Genomic DNA, 21,794 nt, shown 5'->3' with positions numbered 1-21,794 from the left:
CACAAAAAAGCAAAACATAAAATGCAAATATTGAATTCTTATATATATAAAACAAGCACATTTTAATACATACAATACACAAACAAAACTAGAAGTAAAAAAAGAGAAAAAACAAGAAAACAGAGAATCATGAGACAGAATCATGTAGATTGTCTGTCGTCTCTGTAACAGCAGCACACAAGTTCATTTTCAAGCTGGAAAACACACACACACTCACACACACACACACACACACACTTTAAATATTTATCCATGCTCCCAAAAACTCCATAAAAGGGCAAAAATAAAACCGATGCATCTGTTGCATGTGTACATGTCCGTAATTTTACACAAGTAATCAAGAATATCAAAGATACAAGACACAACAGTGTCTGCATATACTGTACTGCAACGTATAGATGTCACGTTAAAATCCTGACGCAAAACCAGCTGAGCACTGCTGTATGTGTATGAAATATTAGTACGCCCTCATTAAGATTCAGTGGAACAGGAAAAAGAGCCAGAGCTCAATAACCACTATAAGCACTCCACTGCCATCTTCAGATGAACTTCACAAACCACCTGCTGTTTGCCGAGGGAATAAGGTTACACTTACAGGTCATTTTAAGCCAGATATGTACACGAATGAATGGAATGTAACAACAGTATATATTCAGATTATATATATATATATACAGTAGTCCCATTCTCAACACCAAGAACAACACGCTGTTCACCTTCTACTTCAGTTAAATGATTCTTGAGCTGACAGTGGAAAAGAGCTGGAGTTTCTGAAAATTGTTGCAGTTCAAAAGATTTTATATTCTCCTTTTATTTTGCTATAAAGCATGTGGTTCAGTCATAGCATGAAAATATCACAGGCAATTTTTAATAACAAAACATTCCCAGAGCTATGTAACATTTTTCACATTATTTGTCCATTAAAAAATGATTTATATGTTTCTCAAAGTGCCTGCAATGCACAGTCCAGATAATTGTAAGGATTTTCTGCTTTATAATAGCATACGCCAATGAATCCTCACACTAGTAATGTGCAATACGTAAGCAGGGTCAAAAAATAAAAGCTATGAAATAAAATGAATGAGAACATAAATAAAGTAACAAAGCACACTAACAGATATTCAGTAACATAATAAACTCGCTTATAATCCTCAAGCTACAGCTGTACATAAAACACTGTAGAATTAATTCTGATGAAACTTGGTTGCCTCCACACAGCAAACAGAGTAAAGAGTTGAAGCAGAGGAAATCCAAGTCAAGTATTTTTCTGACCACATGCACACACTTTTTTCTCCACATCACCAACGTTAATTTTAATGATGATTATATTTAAGTGACTTGAAAATGGTGAAAGCCTCAGCAGCTTGGGTTGAGCTAGGCAGGTCATTCTTCAACTGGGCCAGTTTTGACGTTTGACATGGTTATTTTTGGTAGTGTGAGAGACTGACACCACTGTTTGTATCCACACATTTCCATTTCTTTCCAATCCTGCCTTTGGTTAGTTGGGGAAGTAAGCAAGCTTGATCTGTCTCAGAGGCAAGGTTTTGTTGGTGTTGTCCAGCTCCTGACCTAAACACTTGTAAATATCAGACATTTATAAATAAAATTATAAATAAAATTTTTCATATGAGTTTTTTCATATTCATCAAATGCTTGCTACAGATGTGAAAACGCAGAAAATCGCACCTGATCCACATGTTTTTATGAAGGACGAAATTTCGGAGGCAGTGTGCAATGAGCTTAGCACAGTGAAACTGAAGAATCTGGATAAAGCCTAAATCCAGCATAGAGGGGCTCAGTAAATGTGGCGTGGTATGTGTGTAAGTGAATAAGAGTGTGTGTGTCAGAGACACTGTAGAAGGACAGCTTCCCGGCTGGCCAGTCCAGATACACTCCTACTCTATTAGCGGAGGGAGAAGGGGCAGGTAAGTTGGTTCTCTTATTGCTGTGCCAGGCTGAGTATTTGTTATCAAAGCAGATCAGACTCCAGGACATTTCATTGAGGCCAAACCTACAGTCGCTTCCAGTTCTTTGGATTTTCTTATACGTCACTGACAGTCCAGCTCCCGTCGCACTCCACTCAGCCTCCCAGTAATAGCGTTCAGATAGACTCTCTCTGCACAAAACTTGCTCAAAGCAGTCAAATCTCTCTGGATGATCAGGATAAGGCAGCTCCTCTTCCACTCGCGTCACCTTTCTGTTCTCCTCAGACAGACAGAGATGATTGTTTGCTGTGTTTATGTCCAGTGTGAGATTACAGGTATCTGCACACAAGGAGAGAGATTTGAATTATATCTTGTATAATCTATGACAACCCTGTGTGTGTGTGTGTGTGTCTGAGTGTTATAGTGTGTGTGTGTGTGTGTGTGTGTGTGTGTGTGTGTGTGTGTGTGTGTGTGTCTGTGTCTGAGTGTTATAGTGTGTGTGTGTGTGTCTGAGTGTTATAGTGTGTGTGTGTGTGTGTCTGTGTGTGTGTGTGTGTGTGTGTGTGTGTGTGTGTAAAGCAACAAAAGGACCTACATTTGTGTAGTCCTGGTGTGATTCTGAAATGTTCTCCATGGTCCAAACTACAAAGAACACCAACACACAATTTTACATTTGTGCCATACATTTTTTTTGTGATGATTTATTATAGAACAAAGCCAACATAAATGGCTTACAATAACTATATAAAAACCAGGGTTTACATAAAAAAAAAAAAAAAATATATATATATATATATATATATATATATATATATATATATATATATATATATATATATATATATATATATATATATATATATAGTGGGTGGCATGCTACATCTATACACACCTGGAACACCGACTATTTATCTTAAACTGTATTTGGTCTGTCAAGTTATTGTATTAGAAAGTTTCTCAAATTCTGAGCATGCCTTAATTGTTCTTGGTTACATTTATGCCATACTTTTGAATTTTGACACCAATGCATACTGTTTTTGTTTTAAACTTGTTAAGAATATTTTCTAACATAAAAACAACTGTGACAAGTGGAAGTCATGACCCATAGGTCTGAGTGTGTGCATACTTTAATATAGTTTGAGGACAAAATTGTTTGCAGATATCCTTTGGGGATATTTTGGATGTCTTTATTTGCAATAATAATAATAAAAATAATCCTAGTTCCATATGCTAAAAATAAAAATAAATTAAAAAAAGTCAAGTTATTTTACATAACTTAGTTTATATAAAACACACCATCACTGCAATGCCATAATGCTACATACTTGAGTTTGCAGTTTGTATGGTTCAGTCTCTCAGAGAGCAGCTTCACTCCTGAATCTCCTGGATGATTGTAGCTCAGATCCAGCTCTCTCAGATGTGAGGGGTTTGAGCTCAGAGCTGAAGCCAGATAAGAACAGCCTTCCTGTGTCACCATACAGCCAGATAATCTTTAAAGACAGACATCAAGTTGAGGTTATAAGAGTAGACAGTCTACAAAGAGACAAGTGTATCAATTAAATACAAACGCCTTTTAGTAAAGATTTGTAAATGGTCTGCCACTCTTCATGTGTATATGTTAATTTCAGCATTTACTAATGCATTATTAAAATCACAAGCTGTGTTCGTTAACATTAGTTAATGCACTGTGAACTAACATGAATAAACAATGAACAACTGTATTTTCATTCATTAGCATTAACAAAGATTAATAAATAGTGTAATAAATGCATTGTTCATTGTTTGTTCATGTTAGCTAATACATTAACTAATGTTAACAAATGACACCTTTTTGTAAAGTGTTGCCACAGTATCTTCCACCATCAGATTTTATATTATAAATTTATAATAATCTGCCTTTAGTGAGGAGTGCATTAGTTCAAATAGACAGTTAAACATACTCAAAACTCAACATTAACCGTTAACATGAGACGAGATTCTAAGCATAACAAATATTTGCAAGGACAATTGCTAGAAACACGTAGCTGATTTGAGATGTGACAGCTCATAATTGTTAAAGAGAAAACCAGGGGTCTGGCATGCTGAGACTCAATGCCTAAGGTCATTCCAGCTCAAAAAGAAGTCTTTGCGTTCTACATTTTGTGTGTTGTTTCATTGCATGTGAATTCAGAAATAAGTGAACATGAGTTATTATGACAGTAACCGTTTAAAAGCAGGTCCTAAATAATTTGATAACAATAATGGGAATATGATTTAATTTTAATTTTAACATTTGTGACCATGGACCACAAAACCAGTCTTAAGTAGCACAGATATATTTGTAGCAATAGGCAAAAACTACATTGTATGGGTAAAAAGGTTTGATTTTTCTTTTATGCTAAAAATCATTAGAATATGGGGAAGTCGTGGCCTAATGGTTAGAGAGTCGGACTCGTAATCCAAAGGTTGTGGGTTCGAGTCTCGGGCCGGCAGGGATTGTAGGTGGGGGGAGTGAATGTCCAGCGCTCTCTCCACCCTCAATACCACGACTGAGGTGCCCTTGAGCAAGACACCGAACCCCCAACTGCTCCCCGGGCGCCGCAGCATAAATGGCTGCCCACTGCTCCGGGTGTGTGTTCACGGTGTGTGTGTGTTCACTGCTGTGTGTGTGTGTGTGTGTGTGCACGTTGGATGGGTTAAACGCAGAGCACGAATTCCGAGTATGGGTCACCATACTTGGCTGAATGTCACTTCACTTCATATTAAGTAAAGATCATGTTCCATGAAGATATTTTGTAAATTTTATATATCAAAACTTAATTTTTGATTAGTAATATGCATTGCTAAGAACTTAATCTGGACAACTTTAAAGGTGATTTTCTCAATATTTAGATTTTTTTCTGCTCCCTCAGATTCCAGATTTTCTAATAGTTGTATCTCAGTTGTATCAAATATTGTCCTATCCTAACAAACCATACATCAATGGAAAGATAATTTATTCAGCTTTCAATTTCGGAAAATTGACCCTTATGACTGGTTTTGTGGTCCAGGGTCACATTTAATAAAGATTCCTAAATACCTCAGTATCTGCAGTTGACAGTGAGGACTCTTCAATCCAGCAGAGAGCAGCTTCACTCCTGAATCCCGCAGGTCATTGTTACTCAAGTCCAGCTCTCTCAGTGGACAGTCTGACGATTGTAGAGCAGAGGCCACAATTTCACAGGACTGATCAGTGATTTTGCAGTCGGAAAGACTGAAAGATAGCAAAACACATTTTTCATTGATTTTCTGTTCAAATGGGACTATAGGGGGATCAGCATGACTCGCCTTCAGTGAACCCAAGACAGGCTATGTTACACCTCTCCTTGTCAAGTCAAGTCACCTTTATTTATATAGCACTTATATACATAAAGTAGCCCCTTGTCTTGCTCCACTGGCTGCCAGCTGCTGCCTGCATCAAGTTCAAGTGCAAGTGACGATGGTATACCTACACAACTTTTCTATCCAAAACATTTTTTCACTGTATATTCCTGTCTAAATTTGTACTTTTCTAAGTGATTTCGAAACTGTTAAGCAGCACTTCTCATGTTACTAAAAGGCAAGCTACTTACACCAAAAGTTGTGTTAAGCAATATAATATCTCAAGACTTAAGTGTCACATCATTAATTGCATTGACTAGACTCCGTAAAATTGAACTCTCATAGAAATTCGTACTCACACAGCTTTTCTGCAGTTTCTCACAGCTGGTATCAGTCTCCTTCTCCCTTCCTCTGATGTGTTGTATTTCTTAAGGTCCAGCTCATCCAACGCCTCCTCTGAAATCTGAAGCATGTAGGCTATGGCTGAGCAGTGTGCCGCAGAGAGCTCTTTTTCTGAGTCTTTGTCTGATTTCAGAAACTCCAGGATTTCTTTTTGCAGAGTCTGATCGTTCATTTCAAGCAGACAGAGGAACAGATTGATGGATCTTTCAGCAGAAAGAGTGTTTTTCCATTCTTTGATTTTTTCCTTAATGTACTTTATGGTTTCCATGATGCTCTCTGAGCTGCTCTCTGTGTGTGTCAGTAGCCCCTGTAACAGTCTCTGATTGGACTCCAGCGAGATGCCCAGCAGAAACCGGACGAAAAGATCCATGCGTCCATTCTCGTTCTTTAGCGCTTTATCCAGTACTCCTTTATGCAAATTATGAAGCAAATCAAAAACTTTCAAGGCATCAGAAGTGGTGTTTACATAGGAGTAAAAGACATACAAGGCTGCAAGAAACTCCTGAAAGCTCAGATGTATGAAGCAGTAAACCTTCCTCTGATGAATCACATATTCTTCCTTAAAGATCTCAGTGCAAATCCCAGAATACACAGAGGCCTCAGTGACGTCTATGCCACACTCTCTCAGGTCCTCTTCATAGAACATGATATTTCCATGCATCAGTTGTTTAAAAGCCAGTTCGGAAAGTTTCACAATCACTCCCCTGTTTGACTGCAGCAGTTTCTGTAGATCGCGCTCGTCTTTCTCATCATACTTCTGATTTCTTATATTTGTCTGAATAATCAAGAAGTGTATGTACATTTCAGTCAGAGTTTTGGGGATTTCCGCACCGCCGTGATCTTGTTTCATGATGTTCTGAAGCACAGTGGAGGAGATCCAGCAGAAGACTGGTATGTAGCACATGATGTGGAGGCTTCTTGCTGCTTTAATGTGTGAGATGATTCTGCTGGCTTGATGCTGATCACTGATTCTCTTCCTGAAATACTCCTCCTTCTGTGGCTCATTGAATCCTTGAATTTCTGTCAGACGGTTGATGTATTTTGAGGGGATCTGATTGGCTGCTGCTGGTCTGGAGGTGATCCAGATGAGAGCAGATGGAAGCAGATCCCCTTTGATGAGGTTTGACATCAACACACCCAATGATGAAATCTCAGTCACATCAGAAACTTTCTCACTGTTTGAAAACTCAAGTTTCATTTTGCTTTCATCCAGACCATCAAAAATGAACACAACTTTGCATAAATCATACACCTTTGGGTCCAGATCTTGAAGTCCAGGTTGAAAGTCCAGCAGAAGCCTGTGAAGACTGTACTGATGGTCTTTAATCAAGTTTAGCTCTCGAAATGTGAGCACAAACATGAAATCTACATCCTGATTGGAATTTCCCTCAGCCCAGTCCAGAATGAACTTCTGAACGGAGACGGTTTTTCCGATTCCAGCGATGCCTTTAGTAAGAACGGTCTTGATTTGGTCTTTTCTCATTCTTTTCTTCTTCTCATAGCCTGGTTCAGGTAAGGGATGAAAAATGTCATTGCAGTTGATTGGAGTGTCTTGTAATTGTTGTGGTCTGGGCGTTTTCTCCATCTGTAAAACCTCATGTTCTTCATTCACTCCTTCTCGTTCTCCCTCGATGATGTAGAGCTGTGTGTAGATCCTGTTCAGGAGGGTTTGGTTCTCTTGTTGTTTGATTCCTTCAAATAAGCTCTCATACTTCCCTTTCATCCTGGTTTTGTGTTTCTCTTTGACTCTCTGCAAGGCATCATCCAGTAGTTGGTGAAAATCCCGATCTAGAGCTCCAGTCTCCTCCAACAGTGTGTGCAGGGCTGGTTCTGCAGAGTGCTGTCTAAAGTGGGTCTCAGAGTAGAACGCAGTGCAGGTCGGACAGGATTTCACAACCCTGAGCTTTCTCTCACAGCAGGCAGCACAGAGCACATCGGCAGCTTCAATGGAGCTGTGAGCAGAATCGGCATCCCCAAAAAATGACACTAACATTATAAGTGAATCTCAGCGAGCATTAGATATATATATAGCAGCTATCTCAGATTTATTGAGCCCTGATTATCACGATTAATAGCACCTAACTTGATTAATCACAGAAAATTATTATTGTTAATTATTATTATTTTATTTATTAATTTCTTTCCACACCCATAGTCTTACCCATAGGTTCCTGCTCCATCACTGAAGCCAGGAGGTTTGTGCATGGAGCAGTCACTCTTCATAGACACACAGCTAGAGACTGGAGATGCTGCTGTCTGAGTGTGGTGTCTGGAAATATTCATATGAAATATTAATATGAAATAAAGGCTTTCCTGTAGCTCAAATAGGAGAGCGTGGCGCTAGTAATGCCAAGGTCATGGGTTCCATTCCCAGGGAAAGCAAGAGCTGATAAAATGTAAAAACTGTAACTTGAATGCAATGTAAGTCGCTTTGGATAAAAGCATCTGCTAAATGCATAAATGTAAAGCTCTCTCTGATCAAATATTATGTTAAGAGACTAACAGAACTTACAGGTAGAGCAGCCACTTAGCGATATTACCCCAAAAATCATTAAAAGGTAGATCTGAAAGACAGTTTTCGGTCTATAAATTAAGTGTGCGCAATTTAGGGCTGTGCAATTAATCGAACAAAAGTTTTCGATTTCGGCCTCCAGCAAATATGAAAATACAATAATCGAGATAAACCGATTATTGCGCCCCCTTTCCAGCGGTGCGCTTTTGTTCCTCCATAAAAGCCCAATTTCACGTGCAAATCAGTAAAATCATGTATCGTGACTTTTGCAAATTGGGACCTGCTTGATTTATTTTATTGAGGTATATTAGATTTATTCATGTTTATAAAAGCGTGAATGAGAACTTGCGCTGTTCCTCAGGAGGATATCTGTGCCTGCGCTCAGAGACGGAACAGAACACGGACATGTAAAGTCAACTTTAGGTCAAGCTGCATGCCTAAATGGTCAAATACATGCAAAAATGCGGCGCTTAGTGATTATTCACTTAGAAACGAAGCAAGTGATCATCGTTACGAATCACTGACTCAAGTGATTCATTCAATAACAGATTCTTTCAGGAACGACAAAGGCGCACAAATGTTCTGCTTCGACTTTGTTTGGCACTCTTTATGTTGGCGAAACACACACGAAAAAATCAGACAACGTTGTGTGTAACATGTAACTCAATATTAATTTCTTGTTTGTTGGACTCTTTTAGAAAATCAACATCACATTCATGATCGTGCTCATGTGCTGATATTTGGGAAAACAGCATTCTTGCTTGTGTTCTATTACTTCACTACTACATCATATCTCATACATAAACAAAAACCTATAAATGGATATTTTTTCTTTCATTATCTTGAATTATAGGGATATTGTAACTGCAATCTAATAGGCTTCATCATGCAGTGAATGCTTTTGGACTCTCAAGACGTGTTTTTGTTTGGTTTTGAGAGACAATCTTGAAAACGTCAGCTGGCACATTGTTAAAACAACAATTACGATATTATTGTTGACAATAAATATCACACACTCCTAATGTGAAGGCATATTTTGTTAATATGAAGGGGAAAGCATCAGGATCTAAAGACAGATCTTACCTAGAATTAGAGGTTCCTGCTCCATCACTGAAGCCAGGAGGTTTGTGCATGGAGCCGTCACTCTTCATAGACACACAGCTAGAGACTGCAGATGCTGCTGTCTGACTCCGAACAGCATCCTCCTCCTCCTCCTGTCTGTCCTCACAGCGCATCATTGCCCTCCTCTTCTCTCTCCTTGGCAAGTCAGTGCATCAAAAATGAAGCTTAAAATAAGGCTCAGGCTACATTGCAAGAATGCAAGTCTGCAGTCAGAGTCAGCCCCTTCTTGCATTCACGCTGAAAAGCAATGCTGCCACTCAGTGCATAGTACCCTCTACACAAAACCACACTGTAGATGCTCACAACACAAAGAAGAAAATAAAAATGTAAACCTCGCTTTTCTTCCAGCTACATTCAGACTGGGGAAAAAAGTCAGAATTGGGAGATAAAAAGTCGCAATTACCTTTTTTAAAAATAAATGCATTGAGTGTCGGAAAGGGCCTGCATGGGTAACACTGTATATAATGTGAGAGGTGCTCTCTGTTATTTATCGTGCAGTAACTGAGCGATTCTCTTCCACAGATAAAGAATAAAGAAAGAAGTGCACAGCTCATCTCGAGAATTGTGTTTGAACTTTCGCTTTTGCTTCTCTCTATATTTCATGACATCGCTGTTGAAGAGCAATTCGCTGGTGAAATGCATTTATTTATTTATTTATATCTAAGCGGATTTCATAACAAATGTACGGTTCATTAATAAATTCGTAAAACCCGATCTACTTCAGGCTGTGGAAACACAAACCGGTTCCTAAAAGGAGCTACGCTTGTTTGTTTGTTGCTGCACGTCATTTATCAGCATATTTCTACATTCTGCAAATATTTACAGGTCAAAATATAGAGGTGTCCTTACCTCGGGCTCGTTCAGGATCAGACCGCTGACCGCTGCGCAACGTTTTGCTCCGGTTTCCGGGTTCAACGACATGTTTCCTGGAAACGGTGTGCAACAGGGTTTAAGATCAGTTTTGGTGGATGTGTCAGAAATGTCAGCCCAATCAGCAGCAACATGTAGATAAACCACCCGGTGTTAAAGAGACAGACCACACAATGGGTCCAAGTGAAGTCCTTCACAAATGTGTCCGCTGCAGCTGTCTATAGCCAACAATTGAAGATATTAGAAGACATGTTTGTCATAAGAGTTTTATAATAACATCAACAAGATGATGATGAATTTGTAAGTAAATGTAATTAACATCAAAATAAATTCACAACAGCAAGCAGGGAGAGCGGGGTATGTTGTCACACTTTTCACACACATTTACTGAGCATACATCACAATATATACATGCCATACCAAATGAAAGAAGGAAGTCTTGGGCACATATGTTGTATTCATTACATTTTCATATCTTATCTCATTCCGGAGTTGTAGACTGTTGAATAGAGAATGTGCACAATTTGCCCCATCGGCAGGTAAGTTCTCACACTAGATTATCTAACACAACTGCTTAATTGTGAATATTGATTTTAATTTTTAAATTCAAACCAGAACTGGAAATATAAACAATCATGCCTAGATAATTTGGAATTTAAATTTCAATCCAAACACATTAAGTGGCAAGACCACTTCACTTTTAACTTTAAACTCAAATGCTAGACACTAATTAATGTAACATAAAAATATTATACATATTTATATATTTTGCTATTGTATTGTGGAGTTTTATAAACTTTTCTATGCTCCTCTGATTATATAAAGGTAAATATTACAATATCATAGCACAACAGCAGGGATCAGCAATAATGATAAGCCTAATACTCACAATACAAATAATAAGGTCATATAGATCATAACACAGTCTCTGAAATAAGAAGGGGATTATCCTTCACATGAAATTTCTTTTCATCCTGAAATGTGAGGCAAATGTTGGATCCCAATAATTAACCAGTTTCCACAGATCCCTTCTCTTTTATTCTGGACGGCAGTGACTGTAACATTGAGCGTATTTTATTTTAGCCTATTTATACTGATTTGATCAGGCTCTGTAAATTCTTCAAAAAGAGCACAAAGAACAGCCTTCTCAGCTGCAACTCTTGCGTCATCAGAACAGGTTCAACGCACCACCGTTTCAGTTTAATAAACGTTTGGCACCGTTTTGTCAGGGCTGGACCATGAACGCAGCCCTGTCGACTGGCCCGGAAACCAGAAGTATCCAAGGAGGAGGTTCCTGCCTGCTGCATAATCTCATAAATAACCATTTTAAGACACAATGGAGCGTTTTCACATTTTTCTAATTTTTGTAATTGTGAAAGAGAATATCTTTTTAATGACCCTGTTCATTTATTTATAAAAAAAATATAAGCATCTAGCAGTCTTCTTACATAGTGTAATATGAAAGTTGTATTAAAACAGTGAATTAAATAAATGTCAATAAATTATAAATAATAATCATGCCAAATTATATTTAATATTATTCATTATTATTACATAAATTAAATTTATAATAATAATATAAGAATAATAATAATAGTTATAACAATACTACTTAAATTACATGGGTAATAATAATATATTATAACAAATATGAATACATATTGTTCATTATTATTATTAAATATTTTACAACAATAATAATTATATGTTATAATAATTATGTAAAATATTTTTTATTAAATACATTTATTATATTACACAGTAGTAGTGATTATATTATTATTAATAATTATTATCAGTCAGATATTAATAAAAGTGAATCAAATTCTGCAGATTTTCTGAGTCTACAGAAAAAAGAAAACAAAGGAAGGAAACTCATTAAGGAAACACAGCTTAAGCATAGACAGTGAGAGTGTGTTACATGTGACCTCTGCGCTTCAGTCTTACATTTCATGAATAAGGTCAAACAGCTTTTAGATGAATGCTAAAGCGGTGAGATCTGCAGCATTTGAGATCCAGTATGACGGACGCCAGCAGATACGGGCAAACCACCAGCAGAAAACCAAGCAGCTCGAGAGCGACGCTTCTGAACAGACCTGAAAAACACCAACTCAAACACACAAATCAGTCAGCTCTCTTTTTAAAGAAATTAACACCTTTACTCATCAAGGATGCATTAAACTGATCAAAGGAGACATTTCTAATGTGACAAAATATTTCTATTTCATATAAATGCTGTTCTTTTGAACTTTCTATTCATCTGTGAATCCTGAAAAATAAAATGTATCACGGTTTCCACAAAAATATTGTGCAGCACAACTGTGTTCAACATTGATAATAATCAGAAATGTTTGTTGATCAGTAAATCAGTATATTATTATGATTTCTGAAGATCATGTGACACTGAAGACTGCAGTAATGATGCTGGAAATACAGCTTTTATTCACAGAAATAAATTACACTTTAACACATTCACAGAGAATTTAAATTATAATAATATAGAATGTTAAAATAAAAATTGAATTTTATTAAATTGAAATATTTCACAATTTGTACTCTATTTTTGATTAAATAAATGCAGCCTTGCTGAGCAGAGGAGACTTCTTCCAATCTTTCTTCACATACACTATGCAGTGTACATAAAATGTATAAAATGTCGCAATTAATAATTAAAACATTAATTTAACAATCTCAAGATCATGCAAAATCTGTATTTTTTTCAATAAATATGGCATTTAGGAGGAAGTGCTTCAGCATCACATTTAGTCATTTAGCAGATGCTTTTATCCAAAGTGACTTACAAATGAGTACAAAAGAAGCAATCAAAACCAACAAAAGAGCAATGATATGAAAGAGCTATAACAAGCCTCAGTTAGCTAAACACAGTAGACGGAGCTAAAATTATATAATAAATAAAAAGAAAACAGATAGAATAGAAAAAGAATAGAGCAGTGTTAGAGGCGTTTTTTGCTTTTATGAATTGTATAATAAATAAAAAGCATTACACATGATAAACACACATGCATGAGAAAAGAGAGACAGAAAAAATGTTTAAACAAAAGAAAAGAACAAATGCAAGCCAGCTATTGCTAAACTACAGACAGCCGTAGTAGTCATATTAGCAGATCTTTTCCTAATCTGTCAGATAGGTTATTGTGGTATTTATGTGTGTGACCTGTGGTCAGAGAAACAGCATCACTCATGTCTGGTCCGGTCCGGTCTGGTTTCTCCTCTGCAGCTGTAATTGCCCGTGTGAGATGCATCTGATGTGACAGTGATCTCTCTCTCAGTGTGAACAGGAACGACTGAAGAGTCTTTAAACCAGATGAGTATCCATTCAGTGTTTCCAATATGGATCTAAACACACTGAATTCCCACTTTAACTGTAATACAGGCTTCATTATGTCAATCAGTCATATAAAGAAGCATTATCAGACAAACGTACAGGGCAATAGATGAAGTGACCTGAGCTCCATATTGACAAATGATTCAATAATACAGTGTGTGTTAACGTCTGAGAGCTGAAGACACTGAGCTTTACAGAAAACAGCCGTTCACAACAGCAAACTCAAGTACCTTTTACCAAGGAACAGGAAAGGGAAGTACAAAAATATTGCATGTTGCTAGAACAAATTACACACAAACTTCGGCCAAAGCGAACAGCACACATTTCCCCATAAATTAGTTTATATTAATATACGCAAATTCTAGAAAACTAGTTTCTACTCAGATTTTGTTCATAATTCTGCAAGAGATTCAGGCATCCAGGTTTTAGACAGCATCACAGTTCTGACTCTATAGATTATAATGGCAACACTACAAAATTACTAAACCTAACAAATTAAAAGGAAAAGAGAAAAAAAAACTAAAATGTACACGATTAATAAAAACCATAATAGTATCTCAATGGCAGTACAATAAGACTGCTATGATGTAAATCTGTTAAGAGTGCTGTCAAACACACTCACAGGCATCTTTACGTATGAAAATACCTTTATTCAGATCCAGAAACGACGACAGTGAAAACCGTTTCCATGAGTTACAAACTTTATTATTTTCCATTGACTTTGCCAACATGTTTAAAACCCTTCTTCTTGCTCTTCTTAAACTTCTTAGTAAATCCAACAGACTGAACCTGAAAAACAAGAGGGAAGTTACACATTAAAGCCTAAAAACATGTACATAGGCAAGGCAAGTTCATTTATAGTCTTAGTCTTTTATTTATATAGCACCATATAATTACAATGTTCATTGTCCAAGGTGTTTTACAATTCAAAGATAAAACTAAATACCAACAAAAAGAAAACAATATAACCCTTAAACAAAGGTAAAATAAGAAAAAAACAAAAGGCCACATATATATACACATATATATTAAAAGCAGGAGAGAAAATGTAGTCTTTAAGTTTATGCTTGAAAATGGACAAAGTGGGTGCGGATCTAATGTATTGTGGTAAGCTCTTCCAAAGATTGGGACCGGCTACCTCAAACGCTCAATCCCCCCTATATTTAAGTCTACATCTCGGCACCTTTAGTCGAATTTGATTCACTGACCTAAGCGATCTGGAGGGCTGATGAATTGAAATAAGAAAGGTATGCTGGACCAATCACAATCATCTCAGTTTTCGATTCATTAAGGTACAAGAAATTTGTAGACATCCAATTGGTTAAGTCTTTCAAATAGGCTGCAAAGACCTCGAAGATATCATTTATATCTTTTTTTTTTTTTTTTTTTAAATGGTAAGTAGATTTGAATATCATCTGCAAAGCAATGGAAGGAAATTCCATGTTTCCTAAAAATATTCCCCAACGGAAGCATATAGAGAGAAAATAAAATGGGAGCAAGAATAGAACCTTGTGGGACTCCACAGGTAAGCTTGGCTACAGATGAAGTGTGGTTTGCAATATTAACTGCACAACATCTGTTATGCAAGTAAGATGCAAACCATTTCAGATCATTACCCCCGTAGGCCCAAATAGTGCTCTAGACGAGAAATGAGAATGGAATGATTAACTGTATCAAACGCTGCTGTTAGTTCTAAAAGATAACAGAATTTCCACAGTCTGTAGAGAGGAGTACATCATTACAAACTTTCAAAAGAGCTGTTTCAGTACTATGGTGCACTCTAAAGCCTGATATAAATGCATCCAAAATTGAATATAGCACATTTATTTATAGCACGTCACATACGGTGGTAATTCAAAGTGCTTTAAGTGCTTTTAGAAATATAGCAAAAATTACATGAAGACATAACCGCCCGACGACTCCGTGTCCTTGGCAGCGTCAGACGCAGAAGAGTGGGGAGGCTCCGGCAGCAGTTGCTGCTCATTTGTGCCCACCACCTGCTCTCGGCTTGAAGGCCCATGCAGTGCATCCCTCCAAGCCCTGCAGGACCACCTCGGCGCTAGCCAAAAGGGTGTATGCAGCGGCCGGTCAGGCTGGATAAGCACTGCATACGATGGCAATGTTTCAGGTGTTCCAGGCCAAGCTTCTCCACAGTAATGACAAGTCCAGCCAACAGCACCAGGAGGCTTTCAAGGAACTGTGCACAGCGACAGAACTGGCTCTGCGCGCTACGAAGGCAATGGCACATGCAATCAGCAAGACGATGGCCAGCTTTGTGGTGCTGTAGCGCCACCTCTGGCTGAACCTTACCGAGATCAGGGACGCTGAAAAGATGGCCTTCCTTGACTCGCCAGTCTCGCCGAAGGGCTTGTTCAGCATCACCATGGATGGGTTTGCAGGGTGTTTTTTGGAGGCTCAGAAGACGTCGCAGGCACTGCATCACTTTCTTCCCCAAGCGCTCCGGTTCCGCAACTGCTAGTCACCAGAAGACCCCTGCCTCAACAGAAGTCCGAGCCTGGGCTTCAGCAGCACTCCCGGATGGCGAAGCGTTTCCAGTTTTCGAAGCATCAAGGTCCCCGACCTCGAGTAGTGCTGGACCCTGAGCCTTCTAAGCTGACCTGATCCAGCAGAGAGGAAGAGGAGAGGATCAGTTGTGGCCTCAGACAGAACTGCCTCAAAAACAGCTCACTTTCATCCTCCATCCCTCTGAACACCTGAGCGATGGAGTTTTGTTCCTCGCGGGTCACATCCTGCAGGTGCGGTGCATACCCAAGTGTTTTGCCGCTGTGATGGCAATGGCAAATTTATTTATATAGCACCATTAATTACAACCCCTGGTTGTCCAATGTGCTTTACAGCAAAAGATGAATAAAAATAAAATAAAAACACATTTACTAAAAAGTACACAAAGTATAATAAAATAAAATGTAAGGCAGGAAAGTATTAATACAAATTATTATTACCCTTATCAAACATAAGTTTTTAAGATAGACTTAAAAGCAGATACAGAGGGAGCAAGTCTGATTGTGATAGGTAATTCATTCCAGAGTCTGGGGGCAACAACAGAGAAAGCACGGTCACCTCTGCACTTATACTTTTATTCATTTTCATTTAGCTGACGCTTTTATCCAAAGCGACTTTCAATTGCTATATATGTCAGAGGTCGCACGCCTCTGGAGCAACTAGGGGTTAAGTGTCTTGCTCAGGGACACATTGGTGTCTCACAGTGGATTCGAACCCGGGTCTCTCACACCAAAGGCATGTGTCTTATCCACTGCGCCATCACCACCACTTATACTTCGACTTCGGACAGTGGACCCACATACTCAAAAGAGCAAATTTCCTCTTCACACTCTCTCACAGGCCAATATAAGTTCCCCGTCCTCTCATGGCAAGCTTTCATTCTTGGGCAGCTATAGAGGGCGCATCAAGTTGGGTTCTAAACAATTCAACGAGACTACTCACTTCAGTTCACTTATAGGCCACTTCGTTTCAGAGGCATTATTAAAACCTTGAGCCAAAAAGGGACACCCCCTTCTTTAGAACAGAAGAAGGCACTAACAAAACTGAGAACAAAGATAAAAACATAAATCATGTATTTAAAAATTGTATTTCCATCTGTTGCAACAGTTTTGGACGTGTCTAAAATGTCAGTACCCTTACGTACAAGTCATTGGTGTTTGGTGATGAGTTTTTGGCTCAAGGTCTGCATATAAAGTCACACCAGAGGAGTTCAGCTGGGATCAGGACTTGTCTTTCTGCAGACCAGTCAAGTTCTTCCACACCGACTCAATCAATCATGTCTTTCTGAACCGTGTCTTATACACAGAGACACTGTCATGTTAGAATAGAAAAGGGTTCTGTCCAAACTGTTGCTATAAAATCAGAAGCACACAATTCCCTAGAATATCATTATATACTTAAACATTAAGATTTGTACTCATAGAAATTGAAGTAGTCAAACATGTTAAAGTAGTCAAACCTGTTCATTAGAAGGAGGTGACTCAATACTTTTGGCAATATAGTGTATGTGACACTGTGAATTAACTGCATGTAAATCACATTTTTTACTTTCATTATCACAGCAAACCTGATTCAGTCACACTCACCTTTTTGCGTTTCTGCATCTGGTTTTCTACTTCCATTTCAGACACATCATCATCGGTCTGAAAATCATCTTCCTCAGCATCACTGGCGTTCTGCTCATCGTCCGGCTTCTTCACGGTGAACACCGACGCTGCAGAGATACACGGCTGACGTTAACGATTAGTGCTGTCAAACGATTAATAACATCCAAAATAAAAGTTTTTGTTTACATGAATGTGTGTGTGAGTACTGTGTATATATTTTGAAAATATTTACATGTATATATTTATATTCTATATACATTTCATATGTAAACATAACTTATTTTTCTTAAGTATATACAAGCATGTGTGTGTATATATATATATATATATATATATATATATAGCACAGGTACATTTGTAGCAATAGCCAACAATACATTGTATGGATCAAAATTATAAATTTTTCTGTAAATATATCAAAACTTCATTTTTGATTAGTAATATGCATTGCTAAGAACTTCATTTGAACAACTTTAAAGGAGATTTTCTCAATATTTAGATTTTTTTGCTCCCTCAGACTCCAGATTTTCAAATAGTTGTATCTCAGCCAAATATTGTCCGATCATAACAAACCATACATCAATGGAAAGATTATTTATTCAGCTTTGTATAAATCTCAATTTCAAGAAATTTACCCTTATGACTGGTTTTGTGCTCGAGGGTTACATATATTATGTAAACACTTATTTTAGATGATTAATCGTTTGACAGCACTATGAACGAAGAGCAGCACTGACATGGGTAAAGATCGGACATGCTGTCCGAGGAGTCGCTGTCCTCGCCGTCGCTCGAGCTCAGGGTCCAGACGCCGCTGTCCTGCTTCCTGCTGCCTCGCCGCTCACTTCCTGTGGCCCGATCCTCACTTCCTGCGGCCTCTTTGGGTCTCTTCTTCTGCTTGAGCTGCACAGGAATGAACTCCACCCCCTGCCGGACACACTCCTCGTCTGACCACAACAACACAAGCGCTCAGTAACCTCATGCAGAGCTGTGATGGTCAAAGAAACAGGGCTGTGACTTACACTGCTCCAGAGCCCTCCTGTAGCGTCTGCCGCTGACGTGACGCACAACATGCTGCGGCACACGGTTCACGTGACGTAATGTGAGCTTGCAGAAGAGACGATCTCTGAGGAAAAACAACGCAAATATATGAATATGAAATCAAAACTCATTCACTTTATTAATGCATGTTCTTACTGTGCCCGAGTTATTATCTGGAACTAGAACTATTAAAACATTTTTGTTCATTGAAATAAAACCAAATATAAACAGTAGATGAAAAACTAGAAATGTCATCTCGCTAACTAACTGAGACAAGCATTAAAATCGATAACTGGAAATAAACCAAGACTGAAAAGAAATGACACCTAAATCAGTTTATTTATAACGCACTATTAAAACAACAGAGCATTGACCAAGTGCTGTTCAATAATGAAATTATTCCTCATAAAAGAAGACAACAACATCAAAACACAAATATAAACAAATATGGTTCAGTGTAGTGTAGTGTAGTGTACTGTAGTGTACTGTAGTGCAGTGTAGTGTACTGTAGTGCAGTGTACTGTAGTGTAGTGTACTGTAGTGCAGTGCAGTGTACTGTAGTGTAGTGTACTGTAGTGCAGTGCAGTGTACTGTAGTGTACTGTAGTGCAGTGTACTGTAGTGTAGTGTACTGTAGTGCAGTGCAGTGTACTGTAGTGTAGTGTACTGTAGTGCAGTGCAGTGTACTGTAGTGTAGTGTACTGTAGTGCAGTGCAGTGTACTGTAGTGTACTGTAGTGCAGTGTACTGTAGTGCAGTGTAGTGTACTGTAGTGTAGTGTACTGTAGTGCAGTGTACTGTAGTGTAGTGTACTGTACTGTAGTGCAGTGCAGTGTACTGTAGTGTAGTGCAGTGTACTGTAGTGTACTGTAGTGTAGTGTACTGTAGTGCAGTGTACTGTAGTGTAGTGTACTGTAGTGCAGTGTACTGTAGTGCAGTGTACTGTAGTGTAGTGTACTGTAGTGTAGTGTAGTGTAGTGCAGTGTACTGTAGTGTAGTGTAGTGCAGTGTACTGTAGTGCAGTGTACTGTAGTGTAGTGTAGTGTACTGTAGTGCAGTGTACTGTAGTGTACTGTACTGTAGTGCAGTGTACTGTAGTGTACTGTAGTGTACTGTAGTGTAGTGTAGTGTACTGTAGTGCAGTGTACTGTAGTGTACTGTAGTGTAGTGTACTGTAGTGTAGTGTAGTGTAGTGTACTGTAGTGTAGTGTAGTGCAGTGTACTGTAGTGTAGTGTACTGTAGTGTAGTGTAGTGCAGTGTACTGTAGTGCAGTGTACTGTAGTGCAGTGTACTGTAGTGTAGTGTAGTGTACTGTAGTGCAGTGTAGTGTACTGTAGTGTAGTGTACTGTAGTATAGTGTACTGTACTGTAGTGCAGTGTACTGTAGTATAGTGTACTGTACTGTAGTGCAGTGTACTGTAGTGTAGTGTACTGTAGTGTAGTGTACTGTAGTGTACTGTAGTGTAGTGTACTGTAGTGTAGTGTACTGTAGTGTAGTGCAGTGTACTGTAGTGTACTGTAGTATAGTGTACTGTAGTGTAGTGTAGTGTACTGTAGTGTAGTGTACTCACGGCTGTTTAGTGCTGCTGACTATGTGCGGCTCGTACTGACTGTAGTGGAACTCGTCCTGAGCGCGGAGTTTCTTGTATTTGTTCCCCGCGGTGAAGCGCTGTAGCTCGGGGAGGCTGCAGGGAAACTCGTGCTCGTTCAGAGAGCAGCGGATCTGACAAACAGCGACAGAAACACACAAACTCTCAACATCATCTGACACGAGCAAACACACGCCTTCAGCTCTTCATACTGATCATCAGAACAGATGCCATGCGAGTCATAACTCTGACCTTCTTCGAGTCTGTGAGCTGAAAGCAAGGATTCTTCTGTAGAAACGATCTCAAATCTTCCGGTAAATCCTCCATAACAGCAAAAATAAAATATTAACAAACTAAGTCTATATGAGGAAAACCTGTTGTTGTAATTATTACCAAAACAACGCTGGAAATAAAAAACACACTAAACCACAAACTAAGAAGATAAACGCTTCTGTTTTGGTGCACATGCTGCGTAGCGCGACGTCATATAAACACGACGCCGACGTAGGACCAGGGACTGTCCAGCGAAATGCCAGAAACGGTCGTTGTTAAAGCCGCGAAGTCGTAAGAGATTTTAAAGTCGTCTCAGAATTAATATATTGTCTCTAATATAATCAGTATTTAGACTAATGAAATATTTGGAGCTGAGACAGCAGGGGTTTATATTTCTGATGAGGCGCGTTACAGGACGCTCGTGATACTGAGCTGTTCGTCTCTTTCACGTTCAGCACTTTTATTAAACATGTTTATATAGACAGTATATTATATATATATTTATAATAATTTTATTTTATTTATAAAAATGTCTGGACCAAACGGAGATCCATGATGGACTCATGGAGGATGAAGATGAATTCAATTAAGAATTAATGCGTTTAATTAAGATGCGTTCTAATTTCACTGCAATCATCTCATTCTTATTACTGTAATATACCCGGATGTTTTACTTTAGAATTAGTTTGTAACTCTATTTGTTCTCACTGATGATTTTTAATAGTTTCTGACTAATGCAATATATTATATATACACCCACACACAGACACACACACACCCACACACAGACACACACACTCAGACACACACACACACACTCACACACACAGACACACACACACACACACACACACAGACACACACACACACACACACACACACACACACACACACACACACACACACACACACACTCACACACACTCACTCACACACACACACACACACACACACACTCAGACACACTCACACACACACACAGACACACACACTCACACAGACACACACACACACACACACACACACACTCACACAGACAGAGACACACACACTCACTCACACACACACACACACACACACACACACACACACACACACACACACACACACACACTCAGACACACTCACACACACACACACACAGACACACACAGACACACACACAGAGACACACACACACACACACACACACACACACACACACTCACACAGACAGACACACACTCACACAGACACACACACACACACT

At 38.6% G+C, this 21,794-nt stretch overlaps 2 protein-coding genes across 8 annotated transcripts; both read right to left on the bottom strand.

Moving 5' to 3' along the window:
• Positions 1–23: 23 nt before the first annotated feature.
• LOC306871786 (NLR family CARD domain-containing protein 3-like) lies at positions 24–10,272 on the bottom strand. 4 transcript variants are annotated; one of them, XR_013784372.1, is made up of 9 exons: positions 10,150–10,272; positions 9,262–9,435; positions 7,828–7,935; positions 5,624–7,618; positions 4,984–5,157; positions 3,251–3,415; positions 2,521–2,567; positions 1,687–2,264; positions 1,505–1,576 (listed from the first exon to the last, which is right to left on the bottom strand). XR_013784372.1 is itself a non-coding variant. In XM_079419945.1 (8 exons), exons 2-8 carry the CDS (start codon positions 9,414–9,416, stop codon positions 1,741–1,743), a joined length of 3,168 nt encoding a protein of 1,055 aa, XP_079276071.1. In that variant the 5' UTR covers positions 9,417–9,435; positions 10,150–10,272; the 3' UTR covers positions 24–1,740. The 4 variants fall into 4 exon arrangements, 3 of the variants coding, with proteins under 3 accessions (XP_079276071.1, XP_079276072.1, XP_079276073.1); XM_079419945.1 differs by having other exon boundaries at positions 24–2,264; XM_079419946.1 differs by having other exon boundaries at positions 24–2,264; positions 9,262–9,537; positions 10,150–10,244.
• A 2,315-nt stretch (positions 10,273–12,587) lies between these two features.
• Positions 12,588–20,795, bottom strand: LOC306871361 (surfeit locus protein 2-like). 4 transcript variants are annotated; one of them, XR_013784327.1, is made up of 8 exons: positions 20,525–20,795; positions 20,255–20,406; positions 18,666–18,769; positions 18,384–18,590; positions 17,626–17,753; positions 15,827–16,134; positions 15,413–15,713; positions 14,203–14,305 (listed from the first exon to the last, which is right to left on the bottom strand). XR_013784327.1 is itself a non-coding variant. In XM_079419214.1 (6 exons), exons 1-6 carry the CDS (start codon positions 20,597–20,599, stop codon positions 14,222–14,224), a joined length of 750 nt encoding a protein of 249 aa, XP_079275340.1. In that variant the 5' UTR covers positions 20,600–20,795; the 3' UTR covers positions 12,588–14,221. The 4 variants fall into 4 exon arrangements, 2 of the variants coding, with proteins under 2 accessions (XP_079275340.1, XP_079275341.1); XR_013784326.1 differs by lacking the exon at positions 15,413–15,713 and having other exon boundaries at positions 14,150–14,305; XM_079419214.1 differs by lacking the exons at positions 15,413–15,713; positions 15,827–16,134 and having other exon boundaries at positions 12,588–14,305.
• Positions 20,796–21,794: the final 999 nt, after the last annotated feature.

Source organism: Barbus barbus (genome assembly GCF_936440315.1).
Source record: "Barbus barbus genome assembly, chromosome: 6".
Classification (NCBI taxonomy): Eukaryota; Metazoa; Chordata; class Actinopteri; order Cypriniformes; family Cyprinidae; genus Barbus; species Barbus barbus.
The sequence above is the reverse complement of the archived record's forward strand: the minus strand, read 5'-3'. Positions and strand labels throughout refer to the sequence as shown.

Excerpts from the sequence above, each read along its gene's own strand:
- LOC306871361 (XM_079419214.1), bottom strand. The coding sequence starts at position 20,599 with ATGGAGGATTTACCGGAAGATTTGAGATCGTTTCTACAGAAGAATCCT. Across the intron at positions 18,591-18,665 it reads CAGGAGGGCTCTGGAGCAGT|ACGAGGAGTGTGTCCGGCAG; the intron begins GTAAGTCACAGC and ends TGTTGTGGTCAG. Across the intron at positions 17,754-18,383 it reads CATGTCCGATCTTTACCCAT|CGTCGGTGTTCACCGTGAAG; the intron begins GTCAGTGCTGCT and ends GTATCTCTGCAG.
- LOC306871786 (XM_079419945.1), bottom strand. The coding sequence starts at position 9,416 with ATGATGCGCTGTGAGGACAGACAGGAGGAGGAGGAGGATGCTGTTCGG. Across the intron at positions 7,936-9,261 it reads GCAGGAACCTCTAATTCTAG|ACACCACACTCAGACAGCAG; the intron begins GTAAGATCTGTC and ends GAATATTTCCAG. Across the intron at positions 2,265-2,520 it reads CACACCAGGACTACACAAAT|ATACCTGTAATCTCACACTG; the intron begins GTAGGTCCTTTT and ends CCTTGTGTGCAG.